Genomic DNA, 17484 nt, shown 5'->3' with positions numbered 1-17484 from the left:
TACGTTTCCTGTGATGCTGTTTCATAAGAAAAGCGTTGAATTTACTAAACAATAGGGGCTTTTATTGTGAAGAGGTTATAGCAAAAAGACGTATAGGTGTGAACGCTGTAGGCTGATGGTCGCGTTTGCTGTTACAGGTCATTTATTATCATCAGAGGAATCACAGGACTGTTTCATAAGCACTTAAAAGTTCCTTATAATCACTTTAAGTACAAGAGTCTGTTACATAAAGAAATATGTTAAAGCAGTTAATGCATATAGTATCAATTATTTCATAAGTTAAAGATTACTCACTATTTTGATTTATTCCTTTTATTTACTGAGGTGAAGATGAGTTTAGGAGAATCAAGTCTTTAATAATAAGTCTTTTCATAATCAATAAATAAATTATTCTTCATGTGACTCAGTCTGTTGAATGTTTTTACTTGGTTGCAGATGGCTGTAATTGGCGGAGGTGTGCTCATGATAGTTAACAACATCAACTAATATCTCTTCAGGTCTGAATATATTAATTTATAATTAAAGACGATTTCTGTCACTTATCCTGTTGTGTTTTTCTACAGAGATGCAGGTGGCTGTAACAGATTATTGTATGGAAATAGTCCATGACGACATTAACATCTGCCTCCTTTTAATGAAATCATTCGCTCTGTGGTGTTTTTACGTTCCTTCAGCTGCTGCAACTGGCTGACCCCAAACACCGTCCAGAGAGGTGAAAAGGGGAGCTGAGCGTCCTTGTGCCAGCGTACAGCACCAGGACCCCTGCAGCGCAACACAACGTGGTAGACCGAGGCTTAGTGTTCGAGCAGGGCTTCCAGTGTTTCCATGAACATTAAGTAGAAATGCAACCTCCCTAAAGTTGTATTCAAGAATTCAGAATTCTTACATATTAAACTTTTAACTGCATCAAATATAGAAATGTATTTCCTAAAGGGGAATAACGTTGGAAAAAAAACTATGACTTCCCCTTTTTAATGCTTAAGTCTATCACAACATGACCTTAAAAAAACTTATAGAAAGACTTAACATAAAGCTTCTTAAATACTGAATCCAGTGCAGGTGTCACAATATGAAACCAACAGCTGATATTTTGACTTCAGTCCATGTTCCAGATTTGAGCTCCTACATGTCTAACAGATCTGAGCAGGATCCATTATAGATCAGAGATTTAAGACCATGTCATTGTGAAAGACTGGAAGCTAAACAAAATGTTATTCAAAATGTTATGAAATGTTATGCGATAATTTTCATTATTATTGTAGCATTAGTTGTCCTTGAATTTGAGAGTTGAGAAGTAGCAGAACATTTGATGGCATGTTTGAAAAACCCAGACTGGATGTTTACTCCGTACGTTTTCTCGGTGTAAATTGATTAAAAGGGATTCTAATGTAGTAAAAGAATGGTTAGAATATATAAACAAAGGTGTAGTGGTTTGAAAACACTGTTATTTTAGTTTGAGTGCATCAATTTTGTCAAATCAGGTTGAATTTTTTAGGGAAAAAAAGGGCAAGTGGGCCATTTTTCATAAAAAGCTTAAAAATGTATATCATTGTAATCATGGAAACGATAGATGTCTGTAGGAGCCGACCTCAGAACGTAATGACGGGAGGGAAGTAAACATGGCAGTTATCTCTGTGAGGACAGCTGAGTTTACTTGTGTTACGAGAGAGAGTGTCTTTCAACATCTTCATTTATTTCTCAGGAAATAATGCATGGATCCTGATGGAAAAACTAAATCAGGCGTATTTAGGTGGCTGGTATCTATAGTGAGTACAATTTAATTTAGATCCACATGAAAATCTGGATTGAGCGGATTTAATTTTTTATTTGCTAATGGAGTAGGCATGACTGAATTAAACACCTTTCTTGATCTGGTATGGCAAGTAGTTTTAATATAAGCTAACTCTTTTTAACTTATGCTGTGTAAAGCTACATTTCAAAATCTACATTTAAAATTGACTTGTGGTCTGGTGTTCAGCAAAAATCAAATGGTCTTTCCTTATTGTATTATGCAGCATGTGCGTGTAGAAGCATGTAAATGGTTAATTGTTTGCGTTGACCAAAAAAATGAACAGTCAAGTTTTCTCTTGTGTCCAGTTGTGCTAGCTATGCACTTGTGTATCATTCAAACTTCTGCTCTGTCTTTCTGCATCACTTGCTCACCCGTTTGCCTTGTTTTGCATCTGTTTTGCAAGTGTAATATCGCTAATGCTTTTGGTTTTTTTTTAACACATAATAAAATAGAAATTTGACTTCCTAAACATATCATGTCGTAAAATTTTCCAAGAGTGGTACTCCTGGTTTGCATAATTCTTCTTCTATGTAATAGGTCGATCAAAGTTCACTAAACCTCTGGCTGATAGATGGAATGACAGAGTAACTTCGCTGCTGTGACGGAAGGCAGAGGTGGGAATTATGCAGTGAAACAAAGATGCCATGGTGAGTTATTCCATTAAAAAAATTCTACTTCTGATGCATCGTCTTGGTAGTTTCCTTGTTTGGAATATCTTAGACTTAGACTTAGACTTTCTTTTATTGTCATTCGAATTTAACTTTACAGTGCAATGGGAACGAAATTTCGTTTCAATGGCTCAGAATAGTGCAGGATAAAAAAACCACCATATCAGCGTATAACTGGTGTTGTATCATTTAAACACATATAGAAGAGACCAATATTTGGCTTGGGAGCTATTTTTATGTTAATAAAGGCCAATAAATGTTGTCGATGTCCTCGATTAGTACTTCTGCACTTTGTTGATGTTTTTGTTTTTGTGTCAGGATGTTCATAGGAAGTGACACACAGTTTAATATCGGATGAGCAAAACTCTCTGTTGAAACCAGTCACTCACCCTCCCCATGAAGTGGCACCGATAAACAGGAAACAGCAACAAAAAAATACTGCAGCGCCGAAAGCATCGTCAGTACTCTACGGACGTCCAACAACAGCTCCATGATGGGGATACGTGAAAATACTTCACTGTTCTGTGGTAAGGACCCTGTCTATTACACAAATACCATAGGCATCGTGGTGGACTGGGTGATATTCCTTGTAGGACTACCTGAAGTCTGCCTGGCCTGCTATGCTCTCCTGTTTCTACTTAAGAAGGACAGATTGGCTCCCATCTTCGCCATAAACCTGCTGCTGTCAGACCTCCTTCAGATCGCGATCACGGTTGTCTTTATCATCAGTAGATTTTATGATGCCAACTTCTACCCCTTCATGAGAGCCCGCTGCGTCGCACGACTGTTCGTCCGCTTGGGCCTGACCGCAAGTTTGTGTTTCATGCTGCTGATTTCTGCAGAGAGGTATTCAATGGTGGCCTTTCCAATCTGGTATCGCACAAAGAACAGGGCAATGTTCTCCATCCTGATCTCAATTTCTGTGTGGATCCTTTCATTGGCCTACTCCACTTTGGATTACTTCTTCATCGGCCACTCCTCGTTGCTATTCTCCGTCATCTGCCTCCTACCCGCCCCGGTTCTTTTGGGTCTCTTCATAGCCACGAGGAAAGCCCTCAATAACAGCATGGCCATGAGACATGAAGCGAAGAACAGGAGGAAGATTTTGGGGGTTCTGAGTCTGGTGTTGGGGACGTACACAGTTTTGTACTTTCCCTTCAGTTTCAGGAACCTGCTCTACTCTCTCAAAAGTCACGATGCCTCTGAAACGGAGAACTCTGTAAGGGATTTGTCCGGTGTTTTGACCAGTGCCCTGGTCTATCTCAGCCCTCTGATAGACTCTTTGGTCTATATTTTCATCAGGAAGGACATAAGGGACACTGTGCAAGCGTTCCCCTGCTGCAGAACACCTCTGATGAAGTTTAGAGAGTTTCAGGAACAACAAACAGACAGTAACCAGACAGAGACGACTTTATAATTAATTTAATAACTAGTTAAAAAAGGAACTGCATTGAAGAGGACGTTTGTCATCGCAGCTTGGTATTGTGGCTTGGACTGAATCATCTGTTTTTTCGCATGTCATGCCTAACTGCTTTGAATCATTTCACAAACAAGAGGCCAGATAAAATCTAATGAAGTCAGCTAGCAATGTCCTGCACACGTTTCTTAGGAAACCAAACCCCTCAGCATCTATGCCAGTCTAAAAGAGTTGATTAGTAAGTGCATATAGAATAATAAATACTCCCTTCAGCTCTCAGGGCTCATTGTTTTGGTTTCTCTACATGAGACGTTACTGTTGAGGTTTCCTCTATTTAGAGTTGCAAAAGAGTGGAAGAGCAAGAGGACCACAGAGACACACAGCTGCCTTTAGTATTCCTACAATATTCCTATCAGTGCTGCTGTAACTACACCCCCAGACCAGATCACCACTGTGCAAGACATAATGACAGATATCATGTTTTACTCAGGTAAGGGTTACAGTTAAGTTGGGTTAGGGTTTGTTTTAAAAATTGACTAATCAGTGACTGGTTACCTGCCCAGCACCAAACAGAAGAAGAAGTGTTTAAGTGTATTGAAACATTTAGCAGCTAAACAGCAAAATATTTTTGTTTTGAGTAGGTGGAAGACCAAAGTGGAGATAGTATTTAAATTTGTCAAGTGGCCTGAAAAAAGTCCCACCAAATAAAAGTTGATCTTGCACCATGTCAGCTGGATGTGAAAAATGGCAAATGGATTGTATTTAATACAATCATTTCTGTATGTACACACACAATTGTAAACCAACTGAAGATGTGCCTGAGCATATGTTGAAAACTGTCTTCATTATTTGTAAATTACAGTATACATGCTTTTGCTTATTTCCAGTTTTTCCTATACATTTTCTGTAACATATTGATTGTTTTGTTTTTGTTTTTTTTTTTTAAAGTGCACTTGTGATTCACATGTGTCCATGTTCAGGTGCAGCTTGTCATTTAAACATGAAGCACTCAAGCTAATTGCAATATGCCTGTAATGTTTGTCTTTGAGAGACACCTAGTGGCTTAACGGCTGTAAGACATGAACCCTGTCTACAGCACACTGTGGCTGATGATCTTTAGGATAAGACAACATGTAAAGTCAAGGTAATGATAATAAAGAATATGAGTAGATTGGCCAAGCAACATCATGTTCACTAACTATACTGTGTCCACTCATTCATTCACTCACTCGCCTACCTAATCTGTTGCTAAAAGGATCCCACTGATGACTATTTAACCAAAATAATTCAGCCTCCTGCTCCTTGCTGCTGAGCAAAACACCATGCTTGAACAAGCCCACATGCAAATACCTCCCTACAAGTTGTTTTTGTATCAACATAGCAAACCAAATATGCTGTCTGTGATCACTATGCTTTATATCATAACTATGCTTAGTTTTAGTTATTTATATTTCGGGTATATTGTGTCCTTAAACTAACAAAATATGATTGCAAAGAGGTCCAAGTACCTGCCTCTGTCTGTGGAGGTACTTGTATTTGGAGACAATCAAGGTCATTTGGTTTTTAGAAAATGTGTGCTCCATTCATTACGAGTCAAAGTCCGCCAATTAAAGACTGCAATGAGTTTTCATCCATATGGATGCGTTCAGTTCGAACGACCAGCATTTAAAACACATTTTGCCATCAATAAAAATCAATATAATTTATAGAATCAAATATGAAAATTATGAATTATGATTGGTTGTGTGGCCGGGGAGGGGGGGGTCGTGTTCATGCACACCTGTGCAAACCCTAAATCCCCGTCTGACCGATCCAGCCCTGCTTTAGCAGTGTGTGTGCCCGGGCCTGCACTCATATGTGAGATGCACACTGAGAGCCAATGTGGAGGTAACCGTGGTCACTGTTTCCCAGAGGACCGTCTGGCGGCGAGGGCCATTAATTATAAGAGACAGGGAGACAGACAGCTAGCCAGCTAACAGACAGACAGACAGACAGTACCGCAGAGAGCGCAGACAGGCCTGACAAGAGCAGGGCCCGACAAATACAAAGAGAGGAGGAAGAGCAGCACGCACGGCCAAGAAAAATAATCCTCCCCCTGTAGCGTGTACGGCCATCTGCACCGCCCCGCTTCTCCTCCCGCCAGCGGACTATGAGTAAATACATTCAGGCATAATAACCCTTTGTCATAAGAGAAAGAATCGCGTTTTTGCGACGGAGATAAATAATTGAAAAAAATGCGGCTGTCCGACTGCGCATCCCTGGGAGTGAATAGGGAAATGCTGCGCCAGTGTCCCGGCTGAGAGACGGAGCCGATCTTCCCCTACATAAGCTCCTGAGCCTTTTTGCCCTCTTGTCATTACACAACACCGCTGCCAAAAATCATCGTTTCAAACATGGTAAGTTGTTTTTGTGTTATATTTGGAGGGATTGTGTCGGCGACGAGCGGCCTGTGGGGGAAATGCACATCCGGGACTGTGTTTTTTGTCGAAGTCATAATATTTTATGAATCATAACTTGTTATGATGTGGGAGCGCGCGTTGCGTGCAACAGGTCGCCGTACAGTAGCGGGGACGCGCATCTCACCGCCGTATTTTGCGCCTGTTTCCACACATTGGTGTAAAAACGTCCGACGGTCGGATACCGACGCGAACAAATTGGCAAGATGGCACGAAGAATACGAATGCGTTGTTGGCACAATAGCGTTCTGGTTAAAAAGGCGATGATATCCTCGGTTTTCGAACAGTTTATAACTACTGGAGTTATCAGAATTTACTCTTCGACACAATACTATCGATTACACGTCGACGCGCATGATTACAGTTTTATGATTTTATTTTCGATTAATTTTATATTGTTCGGAAAATCACTGCTTGCTTTGCAGAAAACTGTCCTCATAGGCCTACTTTAGAAATATTACAAATGCCGGTGATAAACTGTTCATTATGTTAAAAGAATATGACTTTTGTCCGAAGAAGGAGGGACTATTTTGAAATAATTCCGACTAATAGAATCAACTGATTCCACAACCACCGTTCTAAATACTTAAAGCCTTAAAGCCTAACATTCAGATTTCATATCTAACCTCGGATGCATTTTATTATTCTATCCAAGCCTCTGAGAGACACAGAGGAGGTGGAGGTGGGTGGGGGGTGGTGGAGGGGTGTCACAGGGCCCGGGTGAAAAATTATTTCCCTCCTCACTCTGGCTGTGTCTTTCTTTCATTACCTCTCTCCACGTGGTAAGCAGTAGGGATGAGGGTGAAAAGGGAGCATTGTGCCTCCAGTCAGTGGCCTTATGTGTTGGAGAGGCTCTGAGAGGGTGATGTTCACTCAGCTGTGCTCCCTCAACGCCATTGTTGCGAATTCCACCTCATTTCAGCCACTCTGTTTACTGAGCTCACACAGGAGCCTGATTCAGTGAAATCTCACACACACATAGTCTGAATAGACTTGAATAGGTATGCGCGAAAAGGTGGTCTGTGACATAGTATGTGTGGTTTAATGTAAAAACTGAATAAATTTAACTGAGTCCTGGCTTTAGCGCCCCACCTGTGCACACAGTTATTTTCTTTTACACACAGGGGACACACCAAGTGAGGTTTAGATTTTATAGGCTCACATCAGTGATCGAAAGACCAGGCCAGTGCCATTATGTGATGAACTTAATCGTCAATGTATGAGCATTTACTAAAAAGAGGCAGTGGACTCCTGGCTCAAAAGAAGGGGTGTACACTCACCATTTGAATGCAAAGTAGTGGATGAACAAGTGAGCTGTGTGTGTGTGTGTGTGTGTGTGTGTGTGTGTGTGTGTGCGCGTGTGTGTGTGGGGAGAGAGAGAGAGCGAAGGAGGGCCAATGGTGAGTTTTGAGAAAAGGAAGACTTGTCGAGAGAAACTGTCACATGGCACTTTAGTTCTGTTTTTCTTTCTCTGCACCACAATGCCACCAACGTGGACAGTCTTTATTGAGACTCATCAGCCAGGAGCATCCACTGTCACATTTCTGGAGATGATACTTTAGTTTTTCTTCAGTTTTGTTTTGCCTTTATGTAATTTAGATACCTACCTTTTTTCAGTGTGCAGAGAGACAGATTAAAAGTTGTGTGTTGGCCAATGCGCCCCTGCGTCGGTCCCATCCTGCAGAAGCATGTCCCGTCGGAAACAGAAACGACCCCAGCAGCTTATGAGCCTGACCCTCGGTGCCTGTGGGATACTTGAGCATGGTGAGAAAGAGATATATATCAAAAGAATACAACATTGGATTCAAACTGAATGGAAAGTTTAGACCTCAAAGAAATCACTTTTGCTCAATACCATTTTAGGTAATGGTTCATTGTGTTAGTATTATACTTTATGGTGTATTTATTGTACCATTTTACAGCAGGATTTCAATTGATGCCTAAACCTTTCACACTGTATTGTAATGTTTGACCTAGCATGACAGAGTTAAGGAATCTGAAGAAATGTCATTATTGACTGAAGCTGCTAAAATGTGTTTTCATTTTGATGATTAAGAGTTAATCATTTAATCTCAGCTATCATTTATACAGGGTATCTTTCTGGAATTATCAAACAGTTCAATATGTTTAATTTACATATACAGGTACATGTCATACTTGAACACTAAGAAAAAAAAGGTTTGTTGAAAGTATGGTCCTACAGAGTCTTTGCTTCATTCTCTGAGGTTGCAGCCATTAAGCTGCTGTCTTTGCCCTGTAAAACCCAAATGTCTTCACTCCTCATCACTGCCAGGTTCAAAGACACAGACCACCCAGAATAGAGGGATATACAGTAAATCCCCAGAGAAATATTGGTAAAAAAAGAACATTTAAGTAAGGTGATTTTGAAAATGTGAACAAAGGCACATTACAGATTTGGTAGAAGTGAAGAGATGAGTATGAAAGGATCAAGGAAAAGGAAACTTTGAGAGGCGCTGCATAAGGTGTTCTAACTGCACTAGCATTAGACCCCATTGTCCCCTTTCAGCTTTGTTGCTGGGCACTGAAGCTTGAACATACCCATGAAGAAGTGTGTATGTGACAGTGTGTGTGTACGCGCTCTTGCAAGTGTGTGTATTTGTCAGTCTGTCCACTCTAGTTACAAGAATAGGGCACACATTGTAAAATTGTAGCTTTCAAGCAAACAGCTTCAACTTCTGTATGTGTGTGAATGAGCAACCCTGTGCATACAAAGTGTTTGCTTTTTTGTGTCCGTGTATTGTGCATTGACAGGTATGTAGTACCTCTGCCCCTCTATGCTTTTCTGGGCTAAGTTGGCTTGTTGATGGTCTGTGAGTCATCCTGTCTGTCTGCAAGGCTGTTTGTTTTCTTTACACGCCACCTCTCTTCCTCTGCCTGGTCCTAAACCGTATCAGGAATTTGACCCCATAGTGTTTAAGGTCAAGTCTGCCAGCCAATCAGGCAACCAGTACAGTGTCCAGTACCCAACCAGGACCTAACCCCCAACACCCCATTGGGCTGCTGGGGGAAGGGCTCTTAAGGAGATGAAAGAAGGACAGATTGAATGGAGGAAGAATGAAAGAGAGAGGGGCAGGGATGGAAGAGTGTCTTGGTGTGTGGATGTGGCTTTTTATTTGGGGGGGGGGGGGGGGTAAAGTCCATTGTCTTGTGCGTGTTGCCCTGGAAACAAGGTAGGCTCCTCTAGGGGTGAGGAGTGTATTCTTGCAGATCAGTGGAATCTGTGTTTGTGTGTGTGTGTGTGTGTGTGTGCGCCTGCATGCATGTTGTGTGTGTGTGTGTGTGTGTGCATGTGGCGACGATAGTGCGGCTGCAGTTGATGAGGACAGACAGGACAAAGAAGAAAAGAAAAGCAATGGTGGATGATTAGGTGGTTGAAATTAAATGCAGAGGTTACAAGTCACTTGTTAAGACACCTGAATTCCTTCAGTTAAAGCAGTCACCTAAAACCTAACTTAGTCACTGTCACTGCTGTCCTTGTAAGTTCTTTCTTCTGTGTCCTGAGATATGGATTTGATTTTTATTAATCTTATAAAAGATTGCAAACCATTATGTAAATTGTGTTTATTTTGTTTTGTAATTATGATAAAATTACATTCAGATTTCTTTCTTTCAATTTCCCTAGATGACAACTTGGCAGTGAAGTCCCAATCCTTTCAATTTACCCTGGATTCTCCCCTGTGCTCTGCATCTTCCTCTCTTCAAAGCTCCGAACTGCCCCTAACACTCCCTTCATCTCTAAAGGGCTCTCAAACCCCCTCCCTACCCGAGGGTCCACCCCTTTCCTGTTCACCGATCCAGCCGTCACACCAGCCCCTCAAAGACCCACAACCCTCCCTATCCCCTAACTTCCCTTACTCTTCTCTGTCTTCCCAAACTCAACATCCACCTACTCTTCAACTGTCTGGTTGCAATCCTACGTCTTCTACAAGTGCCCTCATCCACCCTTCCCGAAGCGCACACATGGCTTCTCCCAAGTTGGGGCTGTCAGCCACCACCACCACCTCTTCTTCCTCCTCATCGTCCTCTGCCTCCCTATGTCCTCCACCGCACCCTGGAAGCCCCAGCCGTGTGCCTGAGGGCCCCCCAAGTCCTGTTACTCCAACTCCCAGCCCAGGAGTGACATCTGCCTCAGCTGCACCCTCTAGGGCACAACTGAGTATCGCGCTGATCCTGGAGGAGCTGCGGGTGCTGCAGCAAAGGCAGATCCACCAGATGCAGATAACAGAGGAGATCTGTCGACAGGTACTACGCCTTGGAGGAGCATCCTATACCATAGATACACCTTCCCAACCACTCCTCGCTCCTCTGCCTCAGCTCTGCCTGGAAGGCAGCAAAAGGGCTGCCAGTCCAACTACACAGCCAACTGCACCTCAGCCTTCCACCTCTGTGGCTCCTCTCCTGGCATGTTTCTCATCCCTGCTCCCATCTCAGGCAGCTAACAAACCCACAAAGCCCAGCAGCTCCTTGTCTCAAATCTTGCAGCCCCACAAATCCCATATCGAAGGCACCGGAGGGACTGCAGGGGGTCATGGTTATATGAGAGTGAGTTCTAGATCCACTGCTCCCTCAACCTCTTCCTCTGCTGCCATCTCGATGGCTTCCTCCAACTATCCACTTGCCCTGTCATTAGCTCTGCCCAACCGTTATCTTCATGAGAAATCTCCAAATACAACTTCATTGGGTGGGCATGCTGGTCGATCCTTCCTAAACTCATCCCTCTCCACGACAGTATCCATGGTCCCAAACTCCCAACACTTGCAGTCTGTCTCCGGAGGAGCAGACTCTTCCACTGCATCCAGTTCCACCACTACTAGTCGCCTCCAACATGCTTGCCGCTTTTGTGGAAAAATGTTCAGCAGTGACTCTTCCCTACAGATACATTTACGCTCACACACAGGGGAACGACCATACCAATGTCCAGTGTGTCTCAGCCGCTTCACCACACGAGGCAACCTCAAGGTGCACTTCCTACGCCATCGTGAGCAAAACCCAGAGCTATCACTTTCCCTCCTGCCACCATCTTTGTTTGGGGTAGCATTAGGGGCCACTGGAGGGTCAGATATGGGACAGACCATGAGCAGTGGTGGCAGTACTAGTGGCATGAATATGTTACAGAAGAAGCCAAAAAGCAGGCTGGAGGATGAGACATGTGGAGATAATTTGGAGGTCAGTGGCACCAGCACTGGCTTTTCTCTGGGGGGCTCTGGAGGATCTACCCCTTCTATCCTACCCCTGGCCCCTAGTGTGGATCTGGCTTTGATTTCCCACTCTCTCCTGCAGCTCAATAGGGCTGCAGCTGTAGCTGCTGCAGCCTCTATCACCTCCAGCTCATCTCATTCATCTTCCTCCTCTTCAGCTTCCACCTCTTCTCTGGCTACCTCCTTACTGTCAAACCCTTCATTGTCTTCATCTTCTACCATCACAGAGTTATTTAAGGGTGCCAAACAGCAGCACTTTGATGAAAATACCCCCCCTCATGCCCCAATGCTTTCTCCTGCTGCCTACTCCCAGCTCGCCCAGCTACCTAAACTCCTGTTCCCTTCTGCCTCCACTTCTTCCTCTACCTCTGCTGCACACTCATCCCTCTACAACCATCCAGCCTTGGGGTTGTTACGTACCCCGCTTCCCTCTAATCCAGGCTCCCACCAACTTGCTTCTTCCAGCCAATCTCTTTCATTCCCTTTCTCTTCCTTTCCTAAAGTCCCAGGTCCACCCACCTCCACTCAATCCTCCTTGCCTTCCTCAATGGGTAGCTCCACTCCGACATCTGAAACCTCCAAGCTGCAGAGGCTGGTGGAGAAGCTAGAGAAGGCACCTCCCCACTCCTCCTCTCCATGGACTTCTTCCTCCTCCATGCTGGAGATGTTATCTGGCAATATCACTACCTCTTCAGCAAGTCCAGCCAACAGCCGTCTCACAAATGCCAGCACTTCTACCACATATGTAATGGCGTCCCCACCCTCTTCAACCCTTCTCTCCACTTCTGTTTCAAACTTCACCCATGAGATGGTTGCTGCCTTAGGCATGAGTGCCAATGGAGCGAGGGCCATGGGAGGGGGTTTGCTACCATCACTAGGCATCACAGGCGCAGCTGGCAGCCTGACAACTAATCAGTGTGGGGTGTGTCTACGGGTGCTAAGCTGTCCCAGAGCACTTCGTCTGCACCAGGCTACACACCTTGGAGAACGCCCTTTTCCATGCAAGATATGTGGAAGATCCTTCTCTACCAAAGGCAGCCTGCGATCACATCTGGCCACCCATCATGCCCGACCACCCAATGCACGGGTCCAGAACTCTTGCCCACTGTGCCAGCGCAAGTTCACTAATGCCCTAGTGCTCCAGCACCACATCCGAATGCACCTTGGCGGACAGTTGCCCACAGAAGGCACAGAGGATTCTGCACATGAGATGCCATCTGAATCTAATGTCAAACAATTGTCAGAATCACAATCCCAGTCCACTGACCAAAATACTGCCTCTATTGAAACACTGCCTGACCAAGCAGGCCACTCTAAGAGTCCAGCCCCAAGCTCACAATTTCAAACTCCAGCAGCTGGCTCAGCCCCTGTCTCTATGAAAACAGCGGAGTTCACTAAAAATGCTGGTAAGTCTGGGTCCTCCAGCCCAGACCTCATCCCCCCCTCTGACCTTAGTCCTGACCCATTCATAAATCCCACCACACAAACTCCACCACCAGGCAGTGTAGACCCTCCAGTCCTTTGTGTTAGTGCCCCCTTGCCAGCATCCCAGCTGACAGACCAAGCTTCCCCAGTTGTCAGAGACAACGAAGTTGACCAACTAGCCACTGTCGATGACCATCTTCCTAAATCCACCTCTTCAACAATTTCCTCCACTGTCACCAAAACAACAGTGTCATCTAATGCTATGGGAGTGGACTGTGGAGTGGATGGAGCATCAGACACTTCTGATGCCTTCCTTGGCTCCAGATCAAACCTGGAGGACTTACAAAGCACACCTGCCCTTGGTACACCCTTTGCTTATACCTGTCCCAATACCTCTTCCAACCCAGTCCTGAGTCAAGATGCACTTGATGTTAATGCAACACCAACCTTGGAATCAGACTCAGTCTCACCAAGGCCCCAGTCGCCAGAACCCATGGACGAAGACAAAATTCAGTCCTCTCTACCAGCAACACCAAAGCAAGACCAAGCAACTGTGCCTGACGAGGACCCCAAAATGACATCAACTCTGGAGTCCACTGACACTAGTGGTGCTGACGTAAGGGGTGCATCACACAGAGCTGCTACTTTTGTAAGGGAGACACGTCAGAGCTTTCATTTTGGTTCATATGGGAGGGAAGACCGGGTGGAAGGTGTTAAGATGAGTGGATTGGCTCCAAGTGATGAATTGGAAGCTTCTGTCCCCATCAGCCTCGCCCCAACCCTCCCATCTCCCATGTCGCGTCCTGAAAAGAAGACCTATTGCTGTGCTGAGTGTGGAAAAGAATATGCCAGTCGTAGTGGACTAAAGGTGAGGAAAACATTTTTTTAAATATAAAAATAACCTTTCTGGATGAGATGAATGGATATACTGTTAATATAAACATAAAACATCATTCTAAAAATAATAACTGTTGTAGTACAAATCTTTCTCAGAAGATTTAAACGATATTTTGTAGCTTTAGTACTGAGTCCGGTCTTCCATGGGAAAGTATTTCAATACAATATGCGTCTTCATTATGGATCCTGAGGAAGACTGACACTGGGTTGGATTACTAGCCCATAAAAACTAGTCCATGTGTACCCATAACAACAAAAAGCTGCATACTTCAGTCATACATCGGATATAACTGCTCATGGAACATACTCTGCACTGGATTATATGGGGAATGTTTGATAGTTTGCCTTACACTAACCTTTTATGTTCCTAGGGGCACATGAAGCACCATGGTGTGGTAACCAAAACAACACGTCCACCAGCTCGGAGTAGTCGTTCCTCCACTGACCAGCTTCCTTCTTCCACATCTATGACTTCCTTGAACATTCCTGCCACCAGGAGCTCAGCAGGCTTCTGGAACCAGTACCAAGCCTTTCTCAACACTAGTAACGAGCCAACTGATGATCCAACTGCTGACAGCCAAGGAGAGAATGAGTCGGCCCTGTCTGCAAAATCACCTGGTCGATCTCAGATGGATTCAAAAGCCCCTGATGAAGCAGGGGAAGAGTCTACTGAAGGGTCATCACTCGAGTGAGCGTAATTGGCTGGATAGTGTTCTTTTTTTGTCAATCAATGTTTACCTTTTGGTGAAACTGTATGGGCATTTGCGTAGTACTGCTTCCTTAACACATTTCAAGTAGCCTGTCAGTATGATAGTCGGAGTAATATGTTTGTATGTGAAAGTTTTAAGTCAAACCAGCTTGGTCTTGTGTCAAAAAAGTGAAAGCTATTGTAAAAATAAGGGTGAAAATAATCAAGACGTAACAAAGTGAGTCCTGGTTTTTGATGGATTTGATAAAAAAGAGACACTTTACTTTTGTCTGGCTGACATTGTCAATAGTTTGATGCATATTCTAACAAAAAAGAGTATTCCTGTTGTATCAATGTTTCATATCAGATCTGGGTCAATAATTATCAGTGGGTTTTTTTGTTGTCTACTATTTGCAGATAGTAAAGTTGACAAAATTTGAACAAATTTAATATTATTAGATGATAATTTGTGAGTCACAGAGAACTACGATAAAATTTGAGTTTCAAAAATGTAATGTCAACATTTTGGAACTCGTTGTGTTGTGCCATGTACCAAATCTGATCCCACTGGTACTGAAAGAGGCCCATGCAAACCAAAAGCAAATCTATTTGCAAATGCTTCATGACCTACAATCTTTACAGATATAAAAGATTCCTTCCTGCCGAAGGAACTGATATAAATGGAGAAATTACTAAGTTGTTTTGCTTACATACCTTTGTTTTGCAAGAGCAAACAAGGCCAACCAACTGAATGTGTTTCTGTGGGGAATATTAAGTCTTTTGTCCCCGATCTTGTGGTACAAATAAACTACTCACTCATGTCATTGTGGTTTACTTTTCACAATATTGTCCTGTCAAACCAGAAGCACATCTGCAGTGTTTGTGAACCCAGTGAGGACATGGTCTGTGTGTGACCTTTGAACTTCAACTTTGTGAATATTATGATTGTTGTTTGGTCCAAAAGTACGTAATATCTGTGACACCTTTTCAGTTACTAAAACTCTTAAGTTACTGTATATATCAGAAGTCTATGTCTGTTTGTTGTAAGCTGTACTTTCACTCTCTCCATATTAAAAAATCATTCGGAAACCAAAATCTCGCTCTGTCATGTTTGAGGGCATACCGCCTTGTTGTTTTCTATAAACACAGCATGTATGAATGCTTGTGTATCCGGTTTCAGCGCTGATGATCCCTCACAGTCAAGTTGCTGATGTCTGCTATCGGCCAAGAAAATGAAAAAGGAATGGATGAGGCCTGCTGTCTTTCCTTAGCCATTACCAGCACAGCAGCTGATGCATGCCAACGACCACAAAATGTCAATTATCAAAGGGTACCTGTGGCAGTGGTAGAATGTAATTGATTTTTTAATCATTTTAATTTCCACTCCAATGCAATTTTGTTCAAAATATTGCACTTTTTAATCCACAGCAGTTGCTAGTTACTAGATTCCTCCAGACAAAACCCCTGGAAAGCTGATAAGTTTTTTGTTAGAGATTAAACTATCCAAGAGTTTACAATATACATGTAGAGCTAAAACTATTTGTCAGATGATCAATGAAAACATAATTTTCAATCCTTTTGGCAAAACATTTAATCATTCCATCCTCTCAACTGTGAGGATTTGCTTTTTTTTCTTATAAATATTGTATTTACCTAAGTTAATTTATTAATAATTTTGAGTTTGTTTCTATGGACCCCTTTTCACAGCAGACATTTTGACTAGTCAAAGCAGGTAAAGCACAGGTACAATTTATAACATTCACAATGGATGCATTCTATTAAGGTGAGCTTGTTCTAAGGCTCTTGTATTCTGCATGTTAATTGACTGACATGACTCGCTGGGACACTTAATAGAATGGTGCCAATTTTATCATTATATATCACTGCTCTGCTTTTCCAGCTTTAACAAGTCAAAATGTCTGCCGTGAAAAGGGACAACTGCATGGACAAAACAAACACTGGGAAGATGTCACTCTGGGCTCTAGCTAATTGTGCCGGCATTTTGATGATTTTGAAAATAAAAAAATACCCCAAACAATCGATTATTCAAAAACATGATCAGCAGATCAATCCATAAAGAAAATAATCATTAGTTAACGTCCTATACAAAATAGTTAAAAATCAGCTCCACTTCCACCAATTACAGTAAAACCTGCTTTGGCGTTGATGCTTAAAAGTAATGATCTAATGAGATAATATTTAATAGTATATAACACACAATTCTGTGCTGTAGTAACTTTTGCTTTTCAAGGAGTATTTCTACAATTGGGTGTCAGTTTATTCATTTATCATTACTTAAGTACAGATTCTGAATGCTTCCTCCACTTTGCATGAAGTCACTTGCAGGTATAATCTGGAAAACCAAAACATCACTGTTTTAATATGGTATTGGACGAAAGATTTTCCTCTTGAAGAAAACAAAGCAACGTGAGAGACAACAACATCCAACGCAAGTGTGAGGTAGGATGTACACTAGGAGGTTATACCTCATGGCATGTTTAAATGTATGTGCCTTGTGTGCATTAGAGGGCGCAATCCCCCCTTTCAAACACAGCATCATGCTGCACAGAGAGACAGTGCGTTTGGGCATACTTGTTGAACACTCATGAAGAATCCGTGTGAGACAGAGGTGTAAATCTGTTTGGTGGGAAATGCATTACTACAAGGACAGCCATTAATAAACTGATAATGAGCTCCCCATTTTAAAAATCTAAACAGTATACCACTATGAAAATAAGAGCTAAACAATATTTAGTTGTTGCCCTGGGCTTAAGAAGAACCTTTTTCTTAAAATGGCTAACGGTGTCTTAACAAATGGTTTCATTGATAAGGTGAAGTCAGATTTGTGTGCACGGGATCAGATGACTGTACTGATAATTGTCCTAAATTCCTACTTGTCAAACGTGAGCTCATTGTATTGTA

General features: G+C 42.7%; 2 protein-coding genes across 4 annotated transcripts; both read left to right on the top strand.

Annotated features, from left to right (window-relative positions):
* Window positions 1-440: 440 nt before the first annotated feature.
* On the top strand, window positions 441-4086 carry LOC115573191 (succinate receptor 1-like). 2 transcript variants are annotated; one of them, XM_030403873.1, is made up of 4 exons: window positions 441-497; window positions 675-782; window positions 2330-2439; window positions 2779-4086. In XM_030403873.1, the coding sequence occupies exon 4, from the start codon at window positions 2951-2953 to the stop codon at window positions 3875-3877; it is 927 nt and encodes a 308-aa protein (XP_030259733.1). In that variant the 5' UTR covers window positions 441-497; window positions 675-782; window positions 2330-2439; window positions 2779-2950; the 3' UTR covers window positions 3878-4086. The 2 variants fall into 2 exon arrangements, with proteins under 2 accessions (XP_030259733.1, XP_030259734.1); XM_030403874.1 differs by lacking the exons at window positions 441-497; window positions 675-782 and having other exon boundaries at window positions 2178-2439.
* A 1617-nt stretch (window positions 4087-5703) lies between these two features.
* sall2 (spalt-like transcription factor 2) lies at window positions 5704-15657 on the top strand. 2 transcript variants are annotated; one of them, XM_030403569.1, is made up of 4 exons: window positions 5704-6273; window positions 7951-8097; window positions 9977-13845; window positions 14246-15657. In XM_030403569.1, exons 2-4 carry the CDS (start codon window positions 8022-8024, stop codon window positions 14564-14566), a joined length of 4266 nt encoding a protein of 1421 aa, XP_030259429.1. In that variant the 5' UTR covers window positions 5704-6273; window positions 7951-8021; the 3' UTR covers window positions 14567-15657. The 2 variants fall into 2 exon arrangements, with proteins under 2 accessions (XP_030259429.1, XP_030259430.1); XM_030403570.1 differs by lacking the exon at window positions 5704-6273 and having other exon boundaries at window positions 7712-8097.
* The last annotated feature ends 1827 nt before the right edge of the window (window positions 15658-17484 follow it).

The sequence above is a fragment of the Sparus aurata genome, chromosome 21 (genome assembly GCF_900880675.1).
Source record: "Sparus aurata chromosome 21, fSpaAur1.1, whole genome shotgun sequence".
NCBI lineage: Eukaryota > Metazoa > Chordata > Actinopteri > Spariformes > Sparidae > Sparus > Sparus aurata.
Note: the sequence above shows the minus strand (reverse complement) of the source record. Positions and strands in the feature narration are given on the sequence as shown.